This window comes from Diadema setosum, chromosome 18, assembly GCF_964275005.1.
Source record: "Diadema setosum chromosome 18, eeDiaSeto1, whole genome shotgun sequence".
Lineage (NCBI taxonomy): Eukaryota > Metazoa > Echinodermata > Echinoidea > Diadematoida > Diadematidae > Diadema > Diadema setosum.
Window position 1 is genome coordinate 16,552,443 of NC_092702.1, and position 25,613 is coordinate 16,578,055.

General features: G+C 38.1%; 1 protein-coding gene and 1 long non-coding RNA gene across 2 annotated transcripts; one reads left to right on the plus strand and one right to left on the minus strand.

Annotated features, from left to right (window-relative positions):
* Positions 1 to 1,764: 1,764 nt before the first annotated feature.
* On the minus strand, positions 1,765 to 12,271 carry LOC140241359 (uncharacterized). The gene is made up of 11 exons (XM_072321093.1): positions 12,118 to 12,271; positions 10,460 to 10,644; positions 9,877 to 10,026; positions 8,323 to 8,470; positions 7,404 to 7,570; positions 6,668 to 6,814; positions 5,707 to 5,854; positions 4,887 to 5,251; positions 3,929 to 4,076; positions 2,698 to 3,020; positions 1,765 to 1,929 (listed from the first exon to the last, which is right to left on the minus strand). The coding sequence occupies exons 1-11, from the start codon at positions 12,269 to 12,271 to the stop codon at positions 1,765 to 1,767; spliced, it is 2,100 nt and encodes a 699-aa protein (XP_072177194.1).
* Positions 12,272 to 15,079: 2,808 nt separating this feature from the next.
* Positions 15,080 to 18,690, plus strand: LOC140242066 (uncharacterized). Its single transcript, XR_011902118.1, has 3 exons — positions 15,080 to 15,310; positions 17,627 to 17,724; positions 18,164 to 18,690. It is a non-coding gene; the product is annotated as an uncharacterized lncRNA (long non-coding RNA).
* The last annotated feature ends 6,923 nt before the right edge of the window (positions 18,691 to 25,613 follow it).

Sequence of the window (25,613 nt, forward strand, 5' to 3'; positions counted from 1 at the left end):
GTAAACTAGAAATGTCGCTATGGCGACTGGTATGCCTCCGCCACAATGCATGATTCTCCTGATAGGTCTATAGTACATGTGGACAATGTGTAATTACATTTTCACAAAATTGGCAAAATATTAAAATGACTTGTTTGTCACAAATGTGCTGAATGTTCACCTTCCTTGACCTAGGTTTATGAATGGGAGAGCATGTATTTGGGGACATTAGGACTTTTACTAGACTTTGACCCTTTCTTAAGTTTATGCACTAAGTAATTTTCAAGGTATGGAGAAAAGTGCAATTTCTGTATGGAATAGTAAATTGTTATCATTTTCATCTGGCCTTTGACCCTTGACCTTTGACACTAAAATTCATAAGAGAATCATTGTCAGGCAGAAATATGTACTAAGTTTCAAGATAACTTGAGCCATTCCGAGATATGGAGGAAGAAGTAAAGTTCAGCACCTTCACTTGATCTTTGACGTTTTGACCTCTGACCTTTTTGGCAAAAAAAAAAAAAAAAAAAAAAAAACTTCCCAGAGAATTTCTATTGGGTTATACATGCATACACACACAAAAAAAAACAAGCAAACATAATCCTGCAGGCATTGCATAGATATTACGGAAATAGTAAAATTTTGAAGTGTTACCCTTGACCTTTGACCCCTGACCTTTGACTCCATGAACCCAAAATTCCCTAGATAATCACTGTCAATCAGTACATGCATATAATTATACTCTGCTCCATGAAGATACTTTGAACCATCTCCAAGATACGGAGAAAAAGCTGAAATTCTAACATTTTTACTTGAACTTTTGACCTTTGACCTTTGACCTCATGACCAACTTTCACCAGAGAATCTTAATTGGGTAATACATGTATACACTAAGTTTCAAGAAAATATCTTCAGGCATGGCATTGATATGGGAGGAATAGTGAAATTTTGAGCATTTGACCTTGACCTTTTGACCTTTGACCTTGAGCATGTGCACCCAAAAGTTGATAGGCACAACTTCACCCCCTAATACACATACATGCCAAGTTCCATTAGGATACCTCAAAAGGTTTTTCAGTTACGCTGTCCACAAAATTCATTACGGACGGACGGAAGGACGGACGGAAGGACGGACAACCCAAAACCGTAATGCCTCCGGCACCACTTCGTGGCGGAGGCATAAAAATACCTTTAGGTTTTCATTCAGAGCTATGGTGGAAATTTTTCCCTCTTATCTCGCTCTCGATATCAAAGACAATCAAACTAATATATTATGTCATCTCTTAATGATAAATCTACAACACATTTCAACGTAGTTATAGATTTTGTATGGAAATGAACGGGTTAGATTAACTACATTATGACTACAAGTTTGTAAATACGTAGTTGTACATGTAGAGGTCAGCGATCACGAGTTTTTAATGCAATCATAATATTATATTTGCACGTATATATGATTCACAAAAGATTTTTTTTTTCTCAAGTCAAACTATGATAGATTGTCCAGTTCTCAGCTTTTGTTGCGATCCGATTTGCAAGTTTATACTGTCTTGGAATGGATTTGTCTACAGTAGGTCTACAGAATGTTATGATGCGAGATTAGGATTTCATGTTATTTTCTGTTCATTCTGCTTATAGGGAGACATTCGATTAAACTATTATACTGTGTTTGCCATCATCAGTGTCTATTTTATGCTTCATCAACTTCTCTGGTCTCTCCTTCTTCTCCTTATGAATGACCAAAGACATCTTGAGTCGAGGCTATATCACCGATTAGTTGCCCCATCATACAGGAAGTAGGAATGGGCCATCCCCGAGTAGCTCGAAGCGTATGGCGATGTTGTTGTGCCACCTGAGCGGGGCGATCAGGACGTAGCGAGTCATGACAGGCGAGGGAAAGGCGTTCGTCATCGGTGACCCTCCGTCCCAATTTCCACTGAATATTTTCGCCTGCAGTGAAATTCAGTAAAAGAAACCAATCGGTTATACAACTTTTTTTTTCTTACCGAGTCATAGCGGGAATGACGTTGCGGATGACATTGATGACGGTATTGGTGTCAATGAATGAGATATATAACAATGATGAAGATGTTAATGAACTGCTGAAATTCGCCTGAAAATATGAACAGTAGAAGTAGGCTATTTAGGGTCTATCTATATTGCATATTATGATATCATGAGTGTGATCAATATCTTTATTCTGAGGACACATATAATATGTAGCCTAAAAATCCACTCTCATTAAAAATAGTCAACTGGACCATTCACGTACCTGCATCGGTCACTCGAGGAAAGCGACATATTATTATTATTATTATCATTATTATTATTATTATTATTATTATTGTAGACAGGACGTCAATTTACTCAGTTTTATCATCATATTGTAAACATGTGTTTTGCGGCAAAAATCGATAAGTCCACATCTAGTTTTGTTGCAAAAGCCCATAAAAGCACCGAGCGTGGCATAAGTAGCTCACCAGAGTATCAGTTGCCGACCAATATCTCAAATAAATTTGCACAGGAATACACTTTAGGACATATATCATGTAACATGAACGATTTATACAAATTATGTTTACAGAGAGGGGAAAGAGAAAGAGGAAAATATAGCTTGGAGATTGTTTCCCCTGAAAGTGTTTTATGCAATAGTACTGTTCTCGACAAGAACTGTTATAGGTTTTCCTTGGTCGGTGAAGCCATCAATACAAAACTCACTTTAGTCGTGTCTCCGCACACGGGCTCCGCGACAGAGCTCCATTTGCCGCCGCCCTCTACGCTGAAGAGAACCACAAAAGCCGTCACCCAATCCCGTGATGCACCGCGCCCTTGCGTCACCACACCTGTTACGCGATAAAGCGCGCTTAGATCAACCTGGATCCACTGCGCGTCGTCGCTAATGCGAGGCATCCACGCGTTGGGGTGGTTTAGCCGCGCTTCCTTCGCACAGGTGTCGTGAGTGGCACAGGAGGAAGCCGCAATGGACTCATCTTGTATTCGATGACTTTCCATCCCGAGTTTATTGGCGTCTATTCCGATTTCTACAGAAAATAATGACAGAAAAACAACAAGTCGCTACTTACAATTTCATTAATCCGGTATTGGCGCCAAATAATGACTGCTATGAGGGGCACAGTTAAAATTATGGGCCCAAGGTGATGTGAAAAACATAACTGTGCCCGAAGCGAAGCTGAGGGCATAGTTATGGTTTTCACATCACCGAGGGCCTACATAATTTTAACTGTGCCCCGAATATCAAGCTGTCATTATTTGTTTTATATACCGAAAATATAGATTCCAAAATATAGATATCGAAAATATAGATTCTAGTCTCTTATACAGCACTCGTAATCAACGCTGATCGACAGCGCGGCGGTCGTATCATTGGTGCGTACATATGAGTGATCTATGTGTACGGGGTTGCGACTGTCTCCAAACCTATTTACAGGGCACAGTTGATTCTATACCCCAGGCACAGTAAATCATGACGTCATTTTGATCCAAAATGGGGCACAACTATTTTCATGACTCCACTTTTAACCAATCAGATGAGAGGAATCTATATATGAGGTATATAACACTGATTGCTACATATTTTACAACTTATAGATATGTGTTTGAAATATCAGCCCCCACCCAAAAAAAAAAAAAAAAACTCCTCCATTTGAATGGATTTGCTAGGAGAATCAAAAAGTTTCTTTTGTGTGTCATTCATGTATTTATTTTGTCTTTACTTTTTCACCTTCTTTTCATTTGTTTGTCTTTTTTTTCACTTAACACTGATGCTATTTCAATATTGTGCAAAAGTGTCTCAAAGGAACTTGTAAGACACGTGTATATACAACAAAAGTTGGATTTAAGCAGACGAGGCATGCGAGCAACGTCAGAAAATTTTGTCAGTTTTTTAAGACTTTTAACAGGAATACACTTGTTTAATACTCTTGCTTACCCGCAGTTGGTCCATTTCCAAGAAGCTCAAATCTTAGCGCGATATTTCTCATCCAAGTTTTAGGATGTATCCGCAATGAGCTCGCTGTTAAAGCGACAGCGAACGTATTTACGATGGGAGTCGATCGGTCATAATTTCCGGTGAATATCTAAGGCAAAGTGAGTATGAAAAACAAACAAAATGCTAGTAATAAAATTGCATTTTGCATAAAACCGCAACTGCCTACAGTAAAGAAAATTAAAAAAAGAAAAAAAAGGAAAAAATAATAATAATAATCATAAATTTGAATTGAATTCTCACTTGCGCATTGCAATCCAGCTCAGATTCTTTGCATTTCGTTTCATTTTGACACCTGGTTTTGTTTTATCACAAACAAAGCAGCAAACAAAATATAATATTGAAAAGAGTACAAGCACAACGCTCACTGGAAGTAAAAGTGGGGTTATGGAAATATATATGATGATAATGTGATATTTATATAGCACCTTCCACATGATACAGGGCCATTCGGGTATACAGCTCTGTTGGATTTTACTATTATTTTGCAAGTTTGTTTGTAACCTTTTAGAGAGAAAAGCAGCGTTTGATCATAAACACGAACATACTGTTATTTTTGCTTTATTTGTATTATTCAAAGGCATGTCCCATTTCAATCATTGCTTTGTTTATTCTGTATAAAAAAAAAATGAAATCGAAGTTTGAACTTTGAGCTTACAGCCTATTGTTGCCTACATCATTGAGAATTGATAAAAAGTAAAGCTTCCTCGTTCTATCAACAGGGACCTCTATACAGCCATAGCAAATGACAGTATTGTGCAAAATCACAAAGTCGAAACTATTGGACAACAGTCAGTGACAGTTCACAGAAGGGAGAAAAATATGGCTCATTTTGTTCGTTGTAATTTCCGTTCTTGCCTGCTCTTGCTTTGCTTTGTTTTCATTGTTCTTAATTCTTCACCTTTTCATCGCCTTTGCAGTCCCCGACGAATGTCCACTCGTCGTTGTTTCTGTATGAAACGGTGAAGGAAGTCACCCATTGGTCAGCGTCCTCTCTCCCCTGAGTGATGATGCCCGCCACGCGGTGTTTGTGTCGAAGGTCAACGCCGATCCACTGATTATGGTCGTTGAACTCGGGAAGCCAAGCTCCTGGGTATTCCCCTTCCTGCGGATTAGCAGGGGATTTCCCAAATTGCTGGGCAGCCTCCGAACTGCGCAGATTGAGTCGTGCACGTTCTGCACAATGTCTTTCACTTCTGCAGCTTGACGCGTGCAAATCGGTATCAGGAATGCGAAAATCCTCTACGCCCAGTGCACTAGGTATTACTAACAATGAATACAGAAAAACACAGAATAATGCGTCATTGCATCGAAAACTTTCACAAAATACATAAAAGGTTGTAAAATTACAGCATACATTAGCAATGGATACAGGCAACTCCACATTATAAGTCCCCCTAGTAGGCGTACATGGAGACCTCATGAATGCTAGGGCAAAGGGCATGGAAAGTAGCGATATCGTGACGGTGAATTCTGTTTACGCGATCACTCGACATCATCGTTTCTCCCTTCACAAAGTATGTGAAAGGCCAGCATTTTCCTTAGCACTAAAAGAACATGGTAAATACAGCTAATGCTTGGATAGGACGCTTAACTATGTGCCTCGACATTTGAAGCGAAAAAAATGGCAAAACAAGGGTACGACAAAATCCCTCCCCCATCTCCTCTCCCCCCCCCCCCCCCTTCCCCCTCCCCCTCCCCTCCCCTCCCCCTACCTATACCTGGTATCGGTCCAGCTCCGAATAGCTCGAATCGAAGCGAAATGTGCCTGTGCCACGTGAGGGGCTCGACGCGAACGAACCGAGACACAAAGGAAGGATGGAACTGATTGATAGCCAGACTTTCACGGTCCTCGTTACCGCGATACACCTGTGTACGCGAGTATAATATACAAAAGAATCGAGTCCAACTGTCATCATCTGTAATTAGATTCATCAAAATCATCGTAAATATCATAGAAGATTATGGTAAAATAAAAAGTTGATGAGAAGTACAATTTACAATGAACTGTCCAATCACCTTATGAAATATATTAGGGAGAGAAATAGGAACAAGACTTACTGAGTGATGCATCGGCAGGAATACGGAAGCAAAAAGGGCATGTTCCATCATCAACGTTACTAAACAAAAGCCACTGCTAGATCCTTGGACCGTTGTCACACGGATTATCTAATAAGATCGCATCTTTTATCTGATTTCTGTGGCACACAAACATGTACACCCAACCCCGAGTTCCCAGCAGGGATAGTGAAAGTTGACCGCAATGAAAATCGCATGGATGAAGAGTTTTTAGATAGCACTTCTTATGGTTTGATGTATCACGACACGCACTCTTAGCTCCCGTCACCAGGCAAAAGTTCTCATCAGAAAACTGAATTTACTTCTCTTTTAAGATATAGAATGAGGAGAGCATTATTTGTCTGTTTGCTTTTGTTTTGGGGAGCATTACTTGTGGGTATAATCTCTCAACAAATGCGACACCACCTAGTATTCATTATCAAGGAGGTCATGGACAACTTTTTGGCAGAACCACAGAGAGCTGGCGATATCGGGCTTACATTGTTACTCTGCCATTATTGCTGGTAAACTCGTTACACAAAGTGCCTTCAACTAATCGTATAGCAGCAACTGTTCAGAGAGCGTTGAAATTGTTGCCAGATCAACTCTCCGGGGGCCACTCGCCTGTGCTAAACCGTCGTCATCTTGATTCAGTGTCCACGAGTAGCCATCGATGCTGTAGGAAATTGAAAATGACGTAACCCAGCCCTCGGCACTATCTCTGCCTTGCGTCATTATAGCTTCCAGGCGGAAAGACTGCCGAAGATCGATCTTAAGAGAGAGAATGTTGCGGAAATAACATGGGTGCGGTCAGAGCAGACATCTGCACTTTCATCACACCAAGTTTAAATCAAAGAGATGCAGGGGCGCTTGGTTTACTTTCATCTTCTTTTCAGTGGCATCGATTGATGCGGTTATATCCACGGAAATTCAATTTTCAGCAAAGTAGAATGTCGTTTCACAAACCGTTGAAAAGTGCGGGTTATATCGAGGTCATTACATCGAAAAGCATTAATCTAAACTTTTTGCATTGGTCCATAAACTTGGCAAAGTTTAGACTGGGTCAGACTTTCAAATTGTTGTAAGAGTTAAGAAAAGTATGATGAGAAAAGATAACAAGCTTGTACTTTCTTTTCCAGCAAACTCAAGGATTTCTCTTTGCTGCCTTAAATCATGATATTGACAAAATGGTTTATTCATACAATTTAATTTGTAGCTAGTTTCTCCGTGAATTAGCCTACATTTTCCAGTATACAATACCTTAATCCGTTGTCTCAAACAAATGAAAATAACCATGGAGTGAAAAACCAGATACTTTGCTGGTTCCCGCGCAGGTAATGGCTCCTCTGTATACTAGTACCTGAATCCACTGCTGGTTATCCATGGTCCTCGGTGACCATGCGTGGTTGATCATGAAGAGCCGTCCCGCGTTCGCACATTGAAACGTGTTCCAGCACGACGAGGCAGTCAGCTGGGCATCGGCAACACTCCGATCGGACAGCCCCAGAGGTCGCGTCGAAAGCACGTCTGCAGCGGAGACAAGTTGAAAATGGGGCAATGAAATCAAACGGAATTTACGGCCGAAATTGGCTTCAGTTTAGTAGCAGTAGTATAGCAGTAGAAGCAGTAATAGCAGTCGTAGCAGCACCCAGCAGCAGAGGTAATAGCAGAAGTACATTTAGTTACAGTAAGTATAATAGTAGTAATAGTGGTAGCAGTAGTAGTATAGTAGTAGTAGTAGTAGTAGTAGTAGTAGTAGTAGTAGTAGTAGTAGTAGTAGCAGCATAGTAGTGGGTAGCAGCAGCAACAGCAGCAGCAAAGGTGCAGAAGTCGTAAGTAGTAGTATGAAGAAGAAGACGAGGAGGAGGGAGAGCAGGAACAAGAGTAATATTATCAAAATCAAATGGTAAGTGTATCGCAGTTAAGTGTGGTAAAGATAAAACAGACTAACAGCAATGTTGAAAGACAACATCCTTAATGAATTGGAGCAAAAAATAGAGCTCATACATTTTGTCACCTTATTTGATTGAAAGATGAAGAGTAGATGGGTATAAATATATTTTTGGTGTCTCGACTAACAGACTAACCAAATCAAGAATAACACACATCTTGATAAGAGACCAAAAAAAAAAAAAAAAAAAAATGTAGCATATCGAGTTTGAATGCTTTCACACAGAAATTTAAAACTGTGTCCATAATTTTCCACGAAATACAAATAAGTTAACTGGGAGCCAGACTGAAGAATAAAAAGATAAAAAAAAAAACACAAACAAAATCACCGTTTCCAAAGCTGACACCAAGCAACTCCAACCGCAGAGCGATTCGACCAACCCAAGACTTCGGTAAGACACGGACATATCGAGCTGTGAGTGGTGGACGAAATGTGTTGGTCACACGTGTGTTCCTGTCGTCATTTCCAATGAATTCCTGCGAAAGTCACGTGGGATACAAAGGAAACTCAAAATCTGTTTTGCAGTTTTCAACTCTTCTTTTCTCCCTCTCTCCCACTGCTCCTTCTCCTCCTCTCGTTCTCACTCTCTTTGCATCTTTCTGTATCTATCTATCCATCTATCTGTCTATCCATCTATCGATCTATCTATCTATCTATCTATCTATCTATCTGTATAGTTGTCTACCCATCCATCTGTCTATTATGTCAGTCTGATGTCGTTTTCTTTCTTTCCGTGTCTGTTGTCTCATTTTTCAGTGTCTTTGCTCCAACGCACACAATGATTTCTTAGTGTCATTGCTTACCCATACAGAGCATTCTTTCAGTCGTCGAGCGATCGTAACTAAAATTCTTTGAATGAGAATTTTACATTTTGTCATCCTTGCAACATTATCTCATTTACGGCAACCCTGTATGGTGGTGATTTATCGCCTCTCGAACAAATCATTTTTCAATTGTCAAACCTACACGATTAATGCAGACTTTGCCCTGACCGACACAGCACGTAGGATAATGTACGCAGAATGAACATTCTTTGTAGGTAGAAACGAAATAATTTAAAAAGTAAGTAATACAGAGTATATGAAGTGCATGGGTTACAAAAGTAAATCGATGAAGTATAGTGCCTGAGGCTCAGTGTATAGTAGACCTACACCGAACGTTTAACCAGAGAACAAGATTCTCAAACATGATGCAATTTTAATTGTGTTTTCTTAGCGACCACATAATTGTAATCCAGTTACATTGTATAAACTAAAGCATCGGTGTCACGGACTTACACACACACACACATACACACACAAAATAAATAAATCAATAGATAGATGAATGACAGCCATTCAATGTGAGTCAAAGGCCGAAAGATGGCAGAAGCACCCTGTGTGGGGTCTTCCCACTAGCTCGACACCCACGAGCCATACAGTCCACGAGCAGCCATTGAAAAAGAAAAAGAAAAAGGCCTATTGAATGATACACCTACGAATCATACCGCCGACGAGCCAGACACCAAGTAAAACTGGTCCACGAGCTAGACACTGAGTAGAACAGGCCCACGACCTAGGCCCAGAAACTGGACACTGCCCCCCCCCCCCAAAAAAAAAAAAAAAAAAAGAAGAAAGGTTCACGAGCTCCACACTACGTAAGCCAACGATGTAATGTCGCGTTTGGTCGTTGGATGTAATGTCGAAATGTGGGTCTTATTGCCAAGTGTCGAGCTCATGGGCCTTATTTGCTGAGTGTCTAGCCAGTGGAACGTTCAGTCCCTTGGCCTATTGTTACTTGATGGCAAGTTCGTGGCCTGTATGATTCGTAGACTGCATGACTCATGGGCTATATGATTCATGGGTGTTGGGCTCTTAACCTGCACCCCTGTGTGTCTACCTACTTCAGGATCACTGCAGCACTGGTTTCTCACGGTCTCGAAGTCGACTCCGTTGATGCCGTGGGCTACCATGAAGGACGCCACCCAGTGGTCGGCTTCGTGCATACCTTGGGTTACGACGCCCGTGATGAAAGAAGGTCGAGCTAGGCTAACCTACATACAACGGAAGAGGCATTTTAAGCTTCAGATCTGAGCATGCAACTCTTAAGAAAAATGAGACTCAAGCCTTGTGGCTTACAAGTCTGTGACTCATACGAAAATCGGAAACAATTGGAAACAAATGTTAACTGTAATATTCATATCTGAGTGGTGATAACGAAACAGGCACTAAAAATGCTGACCAAATTGACACCCCCTGGCGAAATTATGTTTTCCTTAGAGATATTATAAATCTAAATACAGAACTTGTTTCTTCCCTTTCTCTTTCCCTCTCATCTATCTATCTATCTATCTATCTATCTATCTATCTGTATCTTTTTCTCCCTCTTCCGCTCGCTAATCTAATCCTTCAATGAACTCACGCGGTAGCAAACCTCAAGATATTTCAGTAGAATAGGTTGTATATAAATGAGAGCGAGAGAGTCACCTGAACCCACTGATTGGTGGTATCTTCAGCCGGCATCCAAGCCCCTCCCAAGCCATTCCAAGCAACTTGGTTCAGCCTGGCCCTGTCTGCGCAGTGCCGGTTGTCAAGGCAACTCGATGCCGATAAGCTCTCTACTCCAACCAGACGGTTCTCGACTCCCATTTGAATGGATTCAAACATGTACTCTGTCGCAATCGAGACAACCAATCAAAAGAAATAGCCAATAATGATGATGATGATAATAATAATAATAATAACAATATTAATAATAATAATAATAATAATAATAATAATAATAATAGTCATAATAATAATAATAGTAATATTAATGATAAATATAATAATAATAATAATAATAATAATAATAATAATAATAATAATAATAATAATAATAATAATAATAATCATTATTATTATTATTATTATTATTATTATTATTATTATTTTTATTATTATTATTATTATTATTATTATCATTATTATTATTATTATAATGCTACCAGTGTTAGGACATGGCAAGGGAAACTTGCATCACACAACATCTGGGGGCGCTGTGGCATAGTGGATAAGACTCCCAACTCTAAATCGGAGGACCCGAGCTCGATTCCCGCCCGGTGCTTACGTCCTTGGACAAGTTTTGTTTGTTTGTTTGTTTGTTTTTTAACCCACCTTGTCCCTTTCGACCCATCAGATGCGTACCTGGCTTGGCAACGCTACGATAAAAATAATGGCAGAGCCCTCTGGTACAGCAGTGACAACACTGAAGATGATACTCTGGATTGATAAAACATTATTATTATCATTATTATTATTATTATTATTAATATTATTATTATTATTATTAATATTATTATTATTATTTTCATTATTATTATTATTATTATTATTATTATTGTTATTATTATTATTATTATTATTATCATCATCATTATAAATAAACATTGTTATCATTTATAGTTGGAAGTGACTGCAATTTTGCGAGTGATGAGATAGTGACAGTAAATACATGTATCACGTTTCCGTTAATGAAAATGTGGGAAAAGTAGTGTTGATCCCTTTTTTATGAGGGCAAAATAAATAGTCTCCATCCTTGTCTCGATACAGGTATTACAGCCTTACAAAATCTAATCATACCATGAAAATCGTAGACATGAATTTAGCGTTTTAACAAAAGTATGTGAAGAACTGGTTAACATGAATACCAATTATTTCTTTGAAAATACATCACAATAATTCAATGTTTGGTCAACAACCCTTCAACATGTAAATCGCTTTCACTTTTGAGCATGCTACTAAAACATGATAACATAACGTACACCTAACCAAAGAGTAGTAATAGCCTATTTTTATGTGACAAAAGCATCACATTTTTGGGTTGTTCCTCCTGGAGCAGAAATAACGAAATGTCAGATTTATTATTCGAATTCAATTGATCACATTATTACCTTACTGATCCTACACGGGAGGATGTTGTTGGGAGGACATGAAACAGAAAGAGGTGGGGTGAGTGAGGGGCCCATTGAGGTATTCGTAACTCCTTACACCTGAAGAATCCACCAGCATCGAAACCACAATGTGTAATATTTGCTGATTTGAATAACATAACACAATATTATGTCCCATCGCTAGCTGTTTGCTGTTGTTCTTGGTGATCTTACCTGCCACGGGGCCCGTTCCAAGGACTTCAAATCTCATGGCTATGTGTCTGTGCCAGCTCTTCGGTTCCAGCCGAATAGAACTGGCTTTCGGGGGATGCTCCAGGTAATTCACTATCGGCGTGTTTCGGTCCTTGTTACCGACAAAGACCTGCATTACGGCGTAAGAGGTATATACTAAGATCTTCGTAATCGGAACTTTCATCAAATCTGCATCATCCCCGTAGTTCAAACTTTATTTCTTTTTTCTTCAAGAACAAGATTGGATTACGCAACTGTCGGGTAGGTTACATGCTTGTAATTTTGAAACATTATATCAACAGTATGTTTATAAGTGGATTCCATTCATTATTACAGATCACTGCAACTCAATGCAGCTTGAAAGCGCAAATCTCTGCATCCATGAGCGGTTTTTTTTTTCCCGACATTGTGTGTGGATGTGAAACTTTGTGTGATTTGTTTGCCTGTGTATATTTCAAAGATCTCTGATGAGTTATGATGAAGAAATAGATATCCTTTTTACACAGGGATACTCATCACATTGTTTCTTTTAAAGAGGGAATCATTGGCAGACAAAATCTCTCCAGAGCTGTGCGATCGTTCGATGAAAGTTAGCCTCGACAAAATAAAATTGATTTTGTTTTCGATAACAGTTATCATCATAAAAAAATTCCTCACAACGTCCAGGCGGTGCGGGATGACACAAGCGTTAGTCCGTGATTAAAGTTAAACGCCTTTCCAGTGTCCTTTCAGTTCAACTAATTTTTGACATCATTCAAATTCATAAAACGTTTTCTCTCGATATTGAAGTGATAGATTATCAAACCGATGGTCACATTTTGTTTAAAATATTTCTAATATCGGTACGGCTCTTTTTGCTCGAGAGCTTTTCGTTCACCGATGGCTGTAAGTCGGCCGTTGAAGACCACGAGGACACTCTAACTATGGACCTATACCAACAACAATCCCCCTATCGAGAGCAGAGGTATAAATCGTGCTGTTGTGAAACCTCCGTAAATCTTTATGGATTGCTTACGGAGAAAAACCAAGTGGAACCACTCAACACTTTGTTAGATAATGACTCTGCGACAAATATCCCAACTTGACATTGATGATGGTATATACGGTCACCTGAATACAGAATAGCTGATATTACACAAATTATGTAATGACTTCGCACATAATTATATCTATCCGTATAGAGTCTAGAGTAGGTAGATTTTTTCTTCGACTAAACCAATGACTTAGTTGCATGAGGGTCGACTCACGGGAGGTTGACTGTATATCAATAATTCATCGAGCGGTTTATATGTCATTAAGCACCTCACATGTGTGACCCTTGTTTGATTTGATTTGATTTGATTTGATTTGATTTATTCTCTTTATGCCATTTTTTTTTCAAATACATCAATTTGCTGCAGTTTCATTAACATTGTACAAAATAACAGTAATATGAATATTTTCAACAATTATCATCATTTGCATCAATTATGCAATACATTGGTTACAATTTATGATTACATGAGTTACATCTTAATTTGCATATACATAGAACGATTGCCAAGAATAAGCTTAAAGCTTGACTGTTTGGCAACCGATAATGAATAACATTACGATGAAGAAAAATAAGGGGGCCAACATGATGCTCGTGGAATCAGGGTTAGGGATTGTTATCTTGGTTTGTATTGGATGGTATAGTCTTAGCGTGTCATTGTCCTTTGGAAGAACACGGCTGTTACTACAGATGACGGCGCCACCCTTGGGTTCAGGCAACTGACTAAAAGGGTGAAATGGCATCTGAATTGGATGCCCCGTCCGAATGGGGAAGAAGTTCTGAGATTTTCATTAGACATGTTAGATAAGCAACAAGCTTTCCAAACGGAAGGCGGACTTTCGACGCTTTGCTCTTGGAACTTCTATATTATTGGGGGAAAATCCCTTTTCTTCTGACAGTGTCTGATGAGCGCGCATTGGCACGGTACATGTAGGCCTAATTATATTTTGACGTCGCTCAATTAAAGTAGGCGGATAGACTTGTTTTCTAACATGGGGAAGAAGTTCCGAGATTCTCATTAGACATGTTAGATAAGCAATAAGCTTTCCAAACGGAAGGCGGTCTTTCGACGCTTTGCCCTTGGAACTTCTATATTATTGGGGGAAAATCCATTTTCTTCTGACAGTGTCTGATGAGCGCGTATTGGCACGGTACATGTAGGCCTAATTATATTTTGACGTCGCTCAATTAAAGTAGGCGGATAGACTTGTTTTCTAACACATAAACATTGCAGATTAACTGCAGAGGAAGTTACGTCCATCTCACCTTGGGCTCACCTGTGCAGGAATCCAAGACGCTGTCCCATTGGTTGTTGCTTACACTGTGCGACAATGTGAAGCTCGTCACCCATTGGTCCAAATTCGACTGGCCCTGTGTTATGACCCCACTGATCGAGTACACTGCACCAAGGTCCGCTGTGTCCCATGAAGGAAAGAAGGAAACACTGTCGCGACATCAGCGTACTTTGAATACTTATGTAAGATATGTACAATGATTCTTCCTATATCAAGTGCTATATAGCACATGCCAACTCCATCAATCCCATGGACAATAAGCGATGTATTTTTTTTTTATTATTATACTTATGAAAGTTCAACTTGTGAATAATACATGATTCACTTGATAAAATGGTTAAATAATACTTACTATAAACATTTGGTGACCAAAGGTTTAATCTTTTTAATGTATATTGTAATTGGTGGGACACACAATTCGTCGGCGTTTTCACGAACTGACGCTATTTCGATTTTGGTCAAAATTTTCAAAATCGAGATATTGGTACCAAATGAAAGTGCTTTCAAAACTCTACCGGATCCCAAAATTTTAGATCACAAAATTAATTATTCTTAATTTTATCAAAGAAAGAAAAAAACGACGGTACTCGAAATATCGAGAAATTGAGAAAAAGGAGTTTCACGAACCGACGCACGAAAGATACGCCGGTTCGTAAAACCCGAATTGCTACGGTGAAGAGCAATGCGGGTTTCACGAACTGTCGCAGTTGCGTTACTTTGAGCTTTGTTCAACTTACTGGCCTAGAATTAGGTTTTGGCCCTAATCCAGATCTCAGAGTGAGAACCAAACCTTCTGAAAGATGAATGACGGCCTAAGCCAGCCCACTGTCCACGAGTGAAGTGAATGGTAAGCTATAATCCTATTAAAATCATGCTCAAAATAACAGTTTCAGTTGGACTACCATAACCATTAATTGCGGTAGTGTGTAGTCCCATGTATTCAATCGCGTGATGCTTATGAAGCCTAGTCTGTAAACGCCATACAATTTCAAATTAGATCCCAAATCATATTATTTATTGTTTCTTTTCAACTTATGTCGTTACTTCTGAGACTACTGAGTACTGTAGTCGTAACGTCTGTGTGCAAGACATGCAGATTGCAAGATTTCAAAGTCTCGAAGACACTATTTAAAGCCTTGACTTTTGAGTTGAAAATGAAATCATGAGATTGACAAAGTAGGCGTACTAAACAAAAAAAAAAAAAGTCTAACAGTAAAACTCAAAGGAAGAGTAAAGAATAAAGTTAGACATGTTAGACTTTTACTTTCAAGTCTAACTATTAAGTCTAAGTTAAGACTTTACTTGTAATACCGGTACCAGTTACTAAAACTAAGATCAGCTGAAGTCTAAGACCAAGTCAAATTAACACAGTTCAGAGCCATACCGGTACACGGTAGTCTAGCTCTAGATCTACATCTAGACTAGTGGTAATAGTAGGTAGAGTCCACCCATTTTTTCCCCCAATCTTTACTGGTCCATTCCTGAAAAAGTTACTGGTCAGTGTCCAACAGTGATTTTTCCTGGTCAGGGACCGTCGGACCAGTGCCAGTGTGCAGCGTTGGTGTAGATGTCATCTATGACAGTATGTGGTCTAGTGATACTACCTAAACACTACGAGTACTCTACAGGTTAGGTGGCTTTCCTGTACAGTGCAGTGTTAAAGTATACTTGTGAATTCAGCCCTAGTACCGTACTGTGTGTAGTGTATGTCTAACGTTAGTTCGAGTGGAGTACCTAAGCACAGCGGTGGGGCTTTTTTCCCCTAAAACTTGTGAATGTGGCCCAACCAAATGGCGTTTATATATTTACGCTTGATTGATAGTGATACAGTGGCGCTGTCGATTTCCACAGCAGCCATACATAATCTTTTGTCCTTTCTTCTTTCCTTATTTCCCTTTGTTCTTTCACACTTTTTATTCTTGGAATCGAAGGACTTCTAAGAAATGTCCCTCGACTGATTTAACCAGGACTCTTGAGTTCTGGTAAACCTAACCTAACCGAGTAACCGTTAACATTTGTTAGGCCTAACATAACAGTAACACTGACTTAGCCCTGTATTGACTTTGTCTTTGGCCGACTTACTGAGATGGCGAGTCTAACTCTTTAACGTTAGTCTAAACGTAGTCGTTCGATCTGTCAGTGTCAGTGTCACCGGCTTTTGTATATGGTGCCATCTCTAACGTACGTTAACAAGTTGATGTTAGTTATCTATGTCAACTTACTGAGTCAGTAATAGTGGTACTGTCATCCTGTTGGATATCGCCGCAATATCATCCGTGACGTGTTAATTTCGTGTCACAAAGACAAAAGTTGCCAAGATCTAATAGTATTAGATGTCTAGATCTAGATGTAGTCTAGATCTATAATATAAATTTTGTGAACCACTGGTAACTTAAAAGTGAAAGGTCTAGACTTCACTTAGTCTATAATTAGACGAGACATTCATGAGGCAAAGGCCTATTTAGTAGATCTATTCTTATTCTATTTTAACGTCAATTCCTACTAACTCGCCACGTGTTATTTCTAAGGCCAAGGACTTCCAGGTTAGTGATTTTTTTTTTCATAAATACCAAACAGCAGACGTGTTTCATTTGCATTCTTGTGCAGACTTCATGAAAATATGTGCAGTATCAAAGAAATATGATGCACATGACAATGCCAGTGTTTTATAGGTGAATGGTTAATACCTTTAAAAGCTGAATGATAATGTAGAGTCTAGGTCTAATTAAGATGTTACAGTCTCTGATAAGAAACAGGTTTGATTGTCATAGACTGTTTCCCAAATGCAGGTACATGTAGTAATATTCAGCTATTTCAATGCAATGCCTTGTTTACAAATACATGTAGATTTATATTTATGTGAATGATGATTCAATTTCTACATGAGACATACCAAGTGCTAAACATAATATCTTGCATCAGTAAAATGTGTAAATGAAGAGACAATTTGAATATGCATCAAATACGAACAGCAGCATTTTTTGACATTCTTTGATCCTGCATAGGCCTACCATTTTGTTTTATGTTTAATATAAATAGAGCAAAATAATTTCAACTTCAGTTTTGTTGGCTGATTTTTTTTTCTTCTCAAAATTAAAGTTGTATCTTGTGCCATGATGTTTGATTTTAATCAAAAGTTCTTAATTTCTTTCTTTTCTTTCAGATGACTGGTGCCATGTAGTAGCGAAGAACTGGACTGTCTCAGAAAAGAAAAGGAAAAGTACAGGGTCGTGTATATCACCAACGGATGTGAATACAATGGTAATGTAGAGTCTAGGTCTTATTAAGATGTTAAAGTCTCTGATAATAAACAAGTTTGATTGTCGTAGACTCTTTCCCAGATGCAATTAGTAATATTCAGCTTTTTCAAAGCAATGCCTTGTTTACAAGGACATGCAGATTTATTCATGTGAATAATAATTTAAATTCTACATGAGACTTACTAAGTGCTAGACATAAGATCTTGCATCATTAAAATATGTAAAAGGCGAGACAATTTGAATATGCATCAAAAACAGCAGTATTTTTTTGACATTCTTTGATCCTGTATACCGTTTTGTTTTATGTTTAAATAAATAGAGCAAAATAATTTCAACTACAGTTTAGTTGGCTGATTTCTTTTTCTCAAAATGAAAGTTGTATCTTGTATCATGATGTTTGATTTTAATCGAAAGTTCTTAATTTCTGTCTTTTCTTTCAGATGACTGATGCCATGCAGTAGCGAAGAGCTGGACTGTTTCAGAGAAGAAGAAAAAAGTACAGCATCGTGCTGATCATCAAGGAATGTGAATACAATGGCTTAGGAAAGAAGACAATCTACAGATAGGATAGAAGGGAGAAATTGGGATGAAGGGCGACAACATAAGGACGGTATATCTACAGTGAAATGTGATTGTAAAGTGGAAACATGAAAGGAGATCCTAAGATTGAAGGTGAAAACAATGCATTCCATTCTGTGATGTCATAATTACAATTTTGCTACACTTTAATAACACTACAGAGAGACATTTATATCAAGGAAAGCTTCATGTGGATGTGGAACGTTAGATTTTTTTAAGTGTTCATTGGTATGTATTTCATGATAATAAATCTTGAAGGTTTTGTGTGGTAATCATAACCTTGTGATAAATCTTGATAGATTTCTAAGTGCACATTGGCAACATTTAGATGATGCTGTAATCAGATTAAGTTCTATTCTCCTTTATTTTTTTATTTATTATTTTGTTGTCTTCAACCCACTTTGAATGTGTCACGTATGATTCTTATAAACATGGGAACATGCACTCCATGTAAATGATAGGACTTTTCACAAATTGACATAATTATTCAACCATCACTAGACTGTTCTGTTATAAGATGTTCTTTATCTAACTAAAATTGTAAATTATGATACGTGTATGTTCCCATGCAAACTCACAACAAAATACAGAAATTTGAGTTCTTTTAATAATAATTCATTATGTCTCTAAATTCACGATTAAAGAAAGTGATTGCAATAAGGATGTCAAACATCGTATATTAAAATAATAGATTATTCATTTGTCTCCATCCGTAGTAACGCACGCAACTGCAGTGTGCAGTTTGTAGGCTGCTGTGAAAAAAAAATCACAGGCAGCCCAAGCAGGATTCGAACCCACGACCTCTGGATTACTAGACCAGCGTCATAACCACTAGACCACCAGAGTGCCCTGGCGCTACCTTTACACATGAATAATTAAGTATAGAAGGGCTTGGGGGCGCTTCGAAGTTTACTGCTCTTATTAAATATGTACATGTCATTTGCAACTCAACTAAAGATGATTAAACACACTGAAATTCTTACTTTAAATGATATTCATAATCTGTTTTTTTTTTCTTTAATAGCTTGGGATGTACACTTTATACACTGTATCGGTCTACATTTCGCCTACAATATGGAATTCTTTACTTCGAGACGTTTGTTTTTAACAAACAAAAAATTAAGAGTCCTTGAAAGGTGCTGTAAAACAGTGGTGTTTGTTTGTTTGTTTGTTTTTTGGTGGGGGGGGGGAGGGGAGTCAAATTAGCCTTGGCCCCTCTCCGCCGTCTTTTTTTTTTTCCTTTAGCTGCATATTTTTTAGTCATCACATGAAAATTCGTCTGCATCCACCCCGTAGTTTTGCTGATGACCTTTCTTTTTAATTATTTTAGCCACACACAATTTTGGCTGAATTTCCCCAACCCTCTTGTGAATTTGCTAGTACATGTACTAAAACACATTCTCAGAATGTGTTTATAGTACTGGTGGATTAAGGATTCACAGGGAGGGGGGGGGGTCGGCCAAAATTTCTCTTTTCTCATAATACAAGCCTTCGGGGCGAAAGGCTGATATTATGGGCTTTCTACACACATTTTTAGATGCTAATTATTGGTTAACATGAGCATGATCATTTATGTTGTGATTAATTTGTTTCCTTATATATGTATGACTTCTATTAGAGACTTAATTGGCTTGGCACTCCTTACATCGACCTATTTTAGACACCCATTTCCCTCTCTCGTGCTTTTTCTCTACTGTCCTGTGAATAGTGTAACTACATGTACATGCAGTACCTCTTCTCTTTTGTATGATATACATCAAGTTTTTATCTGAGCATATGGGTGTTGCAGCACTCTCAAGCTTCATGCATATGCAGCAACATCTTTGAGTGGTCATATACATACATGTAGTTATGCTTGATATATTAATTTGAGGATGTTATTCTTTCTCTTGTATATGTTCCGTCCGCACTCTATAGATGTAAATGTACGATGTAAGATTTGGTGTGCATGTTCGAACTGTGTTCCTCTTTTTGTGAACACACAAGAACTGATATAATAATGAACTTGAATTACACATATTCTTGAATCTTGATTCCATCTCCATTTGCCATTGGATATGTATTGATTTATGGAGCTCTTCCACAATTGTTATCCTTCCCATTGTCATTACTCATCTCTGAATAATTCAAATTTGATATTCTATTGAGGACCTATGTTTCTTCGATTACATAATGTACCTCTTCAATATATTGCTGCAAAAGGCATAATAAAACATGACCATTATTATATATTTAAAATGAAGCTTGAAATTCTGATAGTGTTGATATTCATGTATTTTTAGGAGTTTATCAGTTTCGAAGAGTGCATGCAGGATGAGTTTATGTCTTTATATGATCAGGTGCAGCTATCATAGAATCTGTTGAGCAGGAAAGAGAAAGATGGAAAATGAGGAATTATGAGTGAATTCGCATGCGAGCCAAATGACAATAATGACACTGATAAAAATTGTGACAAAGTAAATGTCACAAATATGTGGAATAATAAGAAATAAAGAAATTAATATATTATTTCAGAGAAAGAAATAACAGAGTGCATGCATGAGTATGAAAGATGAGTAAATACAAGTAATTATTACTGACTGGCACGTCTTTTTCCCAAGATTTAGCGGTATCCTTCATCTTAGAACAAACATTCATAATTACAGTGTATTATGAAAGAAGTGAACCGAATTTGAATTAAAAATAATGTGAAAAAATGAAAAAGTAAGTTAATTAAGTAAAAAAAAAACGGTAAAAATTAAAAAAATATGAAACACAGTATACCGAATACATGTATTACCATAGATGTCCAAATGCAAAAGTGTTAAATAATAATATATCCACAAAAAAAGGGGGGGCAAAGAAATCTTTGGAACGATCAACCACAGCTATAATAACAATACATGCGTGTACTAAATGAAGATGAAAACAATGACAACACTCTTTTTAGAACAATTAAGAGAAACTGGCTTGTATTATCATCTTAATTATCACTAAATGTATTGTAATCATCACAACAATCATTACATGACAATTAATTTCAATTAATAAGGTTATTGTTGATAAGCAGGTATAGCCCTAATAGTATTTGTATGTAAACACATACGAAAATGAAATAGCGACGGTTCGTAGATACACGCGTATTGCACGTTACCTATTGTACAGGCCCTACAGCGCGGGTCTCACGAACCGGCGTAATACAACTTACGTCGGTTCGTGGGACCCGCGCTTAAGTACATAACCTATGGTGCGCGCAAGAAACGATGGATTTACGAACCGACGCAGTGAGTTTGAAGACAGAAATATCGTAAATTTTTTGAATTCACACTAAAATTACACTATGGATAGGAAGAATAACTTCCACTCTCATCACCCTGTCAAAATTTTCACACACAAGACAGGAAAAGTCATTGAAAACGTTGTCTAAAACTTGTGAGATCTTTAAACGCGATTTTCTCAGAACTGCATTTTCGCTCAAAAACGAAATAGCGTCGGTTCGTGGTAATGCCGACGAATTTACAAGCGTCGCTTTTTGTTGGGTCCTTCCTTTCATCTCCTTCACCAAATTATTTATCACTCATAATATGTTTCACTTTTCTAATTCTCAATATATACCCTGCAATATGCTGGGACTGTGTATTTAGAGGTAAACGTGACGGATTGTGTAGATAAAGAATAAACGTTTCCTTCGCTAAAGATCAATTTGCCAAATCAAATCTACAAGATGATGTAGGCGAGACAGCTTCTGTATGTATAATTTTCCCACCGCACACAATTTTATTCACCCGTCATGAATGTAATGTACTTGAGACTGACTTCAATTGATTTTGTGTCATGTAAATGTTATTATAGTCTTTTGTACTGAACTTATAATTTATATACTACTTTCCATTGTCATGGATGGATGTTGCAAATACAACACTGTATAATTTGTGTGGAAACTCAATAAATGAAAAGAAATGAAATTGCGTACAGGTTATGGTCTACAAGTGCGTTTTAACAAAATGGACAGTCTCCAGAAATCTCGAGTAAGATTTATCGTGAGACCGGTTCCACTGGCTTATAGTGTTGAAGACTTAGCTTGAGGTTTGTAACCCGACATAATGTGCAAAACTGGAGACCGAATCAATGTTGGCTATTTTCTTCTTTTTTTATTTCCTTCAAAATGATGAACAGACGCTGTGATATTCTATCACTACTATAGGGTTTCCAGTTATTCATCCTTCTTTAACGCATCATTGTATTTTTGCCCATTAATAGTTAGACTATAGGAAACCAAACACTCAATCACATGCACGCGCACACACACACACACACACACACACACACACACACACACAACATCCCCACTTCCCTTACATAGGGTGATGTTCATTTTTCCGAAAGCTCTTTAATCCGAAAATTAAACAAGGTTAGTTATTTCGAAGGTTCTTTATTCCGAAACAACCAAAATTCCCTATACGTTGTAGATATCATTTATCTGAAAATGAAAAGAAGGTGCGTACTAACAAACCTTCGAAATTATACGAACCTTATTTCGTTTCCGGATTAACAAACCTTCGGAACATGAAACTTTTTTTTTTTTTGTGTGTGTGTGTTGCTTTCATTTGCAGACTAAAGAACCTTCGGAATAATGAACCTTATTTCATTTCCGGATGAGCGAACTGCACAAACCTCTGACCCACTGACTGTAGTCATTTCTGGCTGCTAACCAGCTGGATTCGGGGACGTTGAGCCGGGCGTGGCTGGCGCAGAAATAGCGAGAATAACACGACGACGACGTGACGGAGGTATCGGGAATCTGTCCGTCCATCATGCCGAGAGGCCGAGCGGGATCGAGGCGATCTATTCGGTACAAGAACAGAACAGCGGGTGTCGGGCAGAAGAATACAGTTATTTATAGCGCTTACAGTGGATCTGATAATGGGCGGATATAACATAATAATTATGCCTAAAATTATATTGTGCCCCCCCCCCCCCCCAATTTTTCCTACATTATACTCACTTTGATTTCATTAGGGTTTCATTATCATGATGTTTCGCTGATGTTGTGTATCCTGTTTATTTCACAATGTTTTGTTTACATTATTCTTTGGTACAAAAAAGAACGAGGTGTATATTATTTTGTTTTGTCGAACGATAAAAATGAAATCAAATTGAATATACAATACATAATGAAGTAACAACTTCATCAATATTGTTTTGACGCCTTTTTTGTTTGTTTGTTTGTTTGTTTGTTTGTTTTACTACGTCTTTCTTTCCTGGTTATATTTATGTAATACGGTATGTATTAATATTATGTGTATGTATATATATATATATATATATATATATATATTGTGAGATATGAGAAAGAAAGGAGAATGTATATTTATAAGCGTGTGAGGGAAGAAAAGATTACGATTTTTGACATCATCACGAATGCTATATCAATGGATATGGAGGGAACAGCACTGTTTACAAAAATTCTGGAAAATGCAAAAAAAAAAATACAAACAAACACAAAAACAAAAACATACTTTGCTTATCGACCTAAGAAAGGCACTGGGAGTGATAAAGTTCTCATACGCAAGATTGCTAGTAAAGTGTCTCCATGTCAGGCATGCTCTGCGGTTCCCCTACTGACGTGCATACACACACGCGCATATCATAGATACACAATGATATATATATATATATATATATATATATATATATATATATATATAAATAGCATACATACTTATGATACAGGCCGGCAGTGCATGACAAAAGTTATAGTGCACGCAAAATATAACGATTGCAAACGATAACCCACTATCGATTTGATATCGGTTTTTGCTCCCTCATTTTAATCAGCGAGTACTTGAATCCCGCACCTTATCAACGCGATTGCGCCACAACCGCGATATGCTTTGCTCGATATTATCGTTATTCTCAATTCTCGCAGCTAAGGCTGGCTATGCCAGCAACTTATCTGTGTGGGACTAGACTTTCAGCGGTAGATTTAAACATGGAAGCTGAAATGAACAGGTTCGCTACTTTTAGAGAGACTGATCTATATAAACAGTATCTTAGACAATAAGGACACAAAGGATGCCATGAAATACGCCCTACGAATTTTGGACTCCTACTGTTCTGAAAAAGGAATCAATCCTGCGGATATTACTGAGCAAGTCAACCCAAGATTTGTGCCGCTTTCTCCGTACATTCTACGCGGAAGTGCGCCGTGGAAATGGGCAGCGTGTGGTGTGTACAGTATACGCTAAGCGCTCTTTGATCACGCTACGCTATGAACTTTACTACGACATTCACAACACACTCTCGGAATCCGCATGTGTAGCAATGGGGCCTGGCACGAGCCTTGTGTTTAAATCCAGTAGATCCATAATCCTACAAAACATCATCTAGTCCTGGTCCTGGACCCACAGTGCAGTAAGTAGGGCGTCTAACGTGTTACTGTTAGTGTTACTGTTAGATCCATGGTAGACCTATTGTAGGGTCAAGTGTTAACTAGCTCTGTCGCTCGTAAGTGACGTACAGTACAGTGTACGTAGATCTAGTATAAAATCGTTAGGCCAGGGCCCCTACAGGCCTAGACCTAACCTATCGTAGGGCCTAGAAAACGTTAGATATAACCACGTAGACCTTAGACTCTATAGTTGAATTTGGATCTTCAGGATTTTGTCCACACAGGTTGAAAGAAACTGGTATTATTGCTTGTGTAGACACGTGTAACTGTTAGAAATGATATAGGCTTATCTTGCCTGGGTATGTATGCTATTTTATATATCACATAGTGCATGACATCTTATTGCACTATAACAAGTACCAAGCACCTCCAAATTCTGAATTTGCCCTCAGGCAATTATATTCAATTCGGCCTGCGGCCTCATTGAATATAACTGGCCTTCGGGGCAAATTCAGAATTTGTCGGTGCTTATATTGTTATAGTGCATTCAGCCTCATGCACTATATATATAATATATATATATATATATATATATATATATATATATATAGGAATGAAAGCAAAGAAATGGAAAATTTATCATAAATGATTTTCTTGATAAGTGACAACTTGGAGCGAAGAAAATGGGATTCCATCGGGATTCGAAACCTATATTATGGAGAGAGAGATAGAGAGAGAGGGCCATCTCTGATACCTTACATCTTTATTCACGTAAATTAACATTTTTTCATACCTGCAATGGGCCCTTTAGCATAAAACTCAAACCGCAAGGCAACGTGTCCATGCCAGGTTCGAGGTTCGAGTCTCACGAAGCGTGCAACAAACGGCGGGTCGAATTCATTGGCCACGGGTATTTCGTTGTCAAAGTTCCCTGTAAATGT

What these genes read in the sequence shown, in the direction of transcription:
- LOC140241359 (XM_072321093.1), bottom strand. Translation starts at nt 12,271, where the DNA reads ATGCAGGTCTTTGTCGGTAACAAGGACCGAAACACGCCGATAGTGAAT. An exon ending in CCACCAATCAGTGGGTTCAG is followed by an intron (nt 10,027 to 10,459) that starts GTGACTCTCTCG and finishes CGTTGTATGTAG; the next exon opens with GTTAGCCTAGCTCGACCTTC. An exon ending in TGGTGTCAGCTTTGGAAACG is followed by an intron (nt 7,571 to 8,322) that starts GTGATTTTGTTT and finishes TCTCCGCTGCAG; the next exon opens with ACGTGCTTTCGACGCGACCT.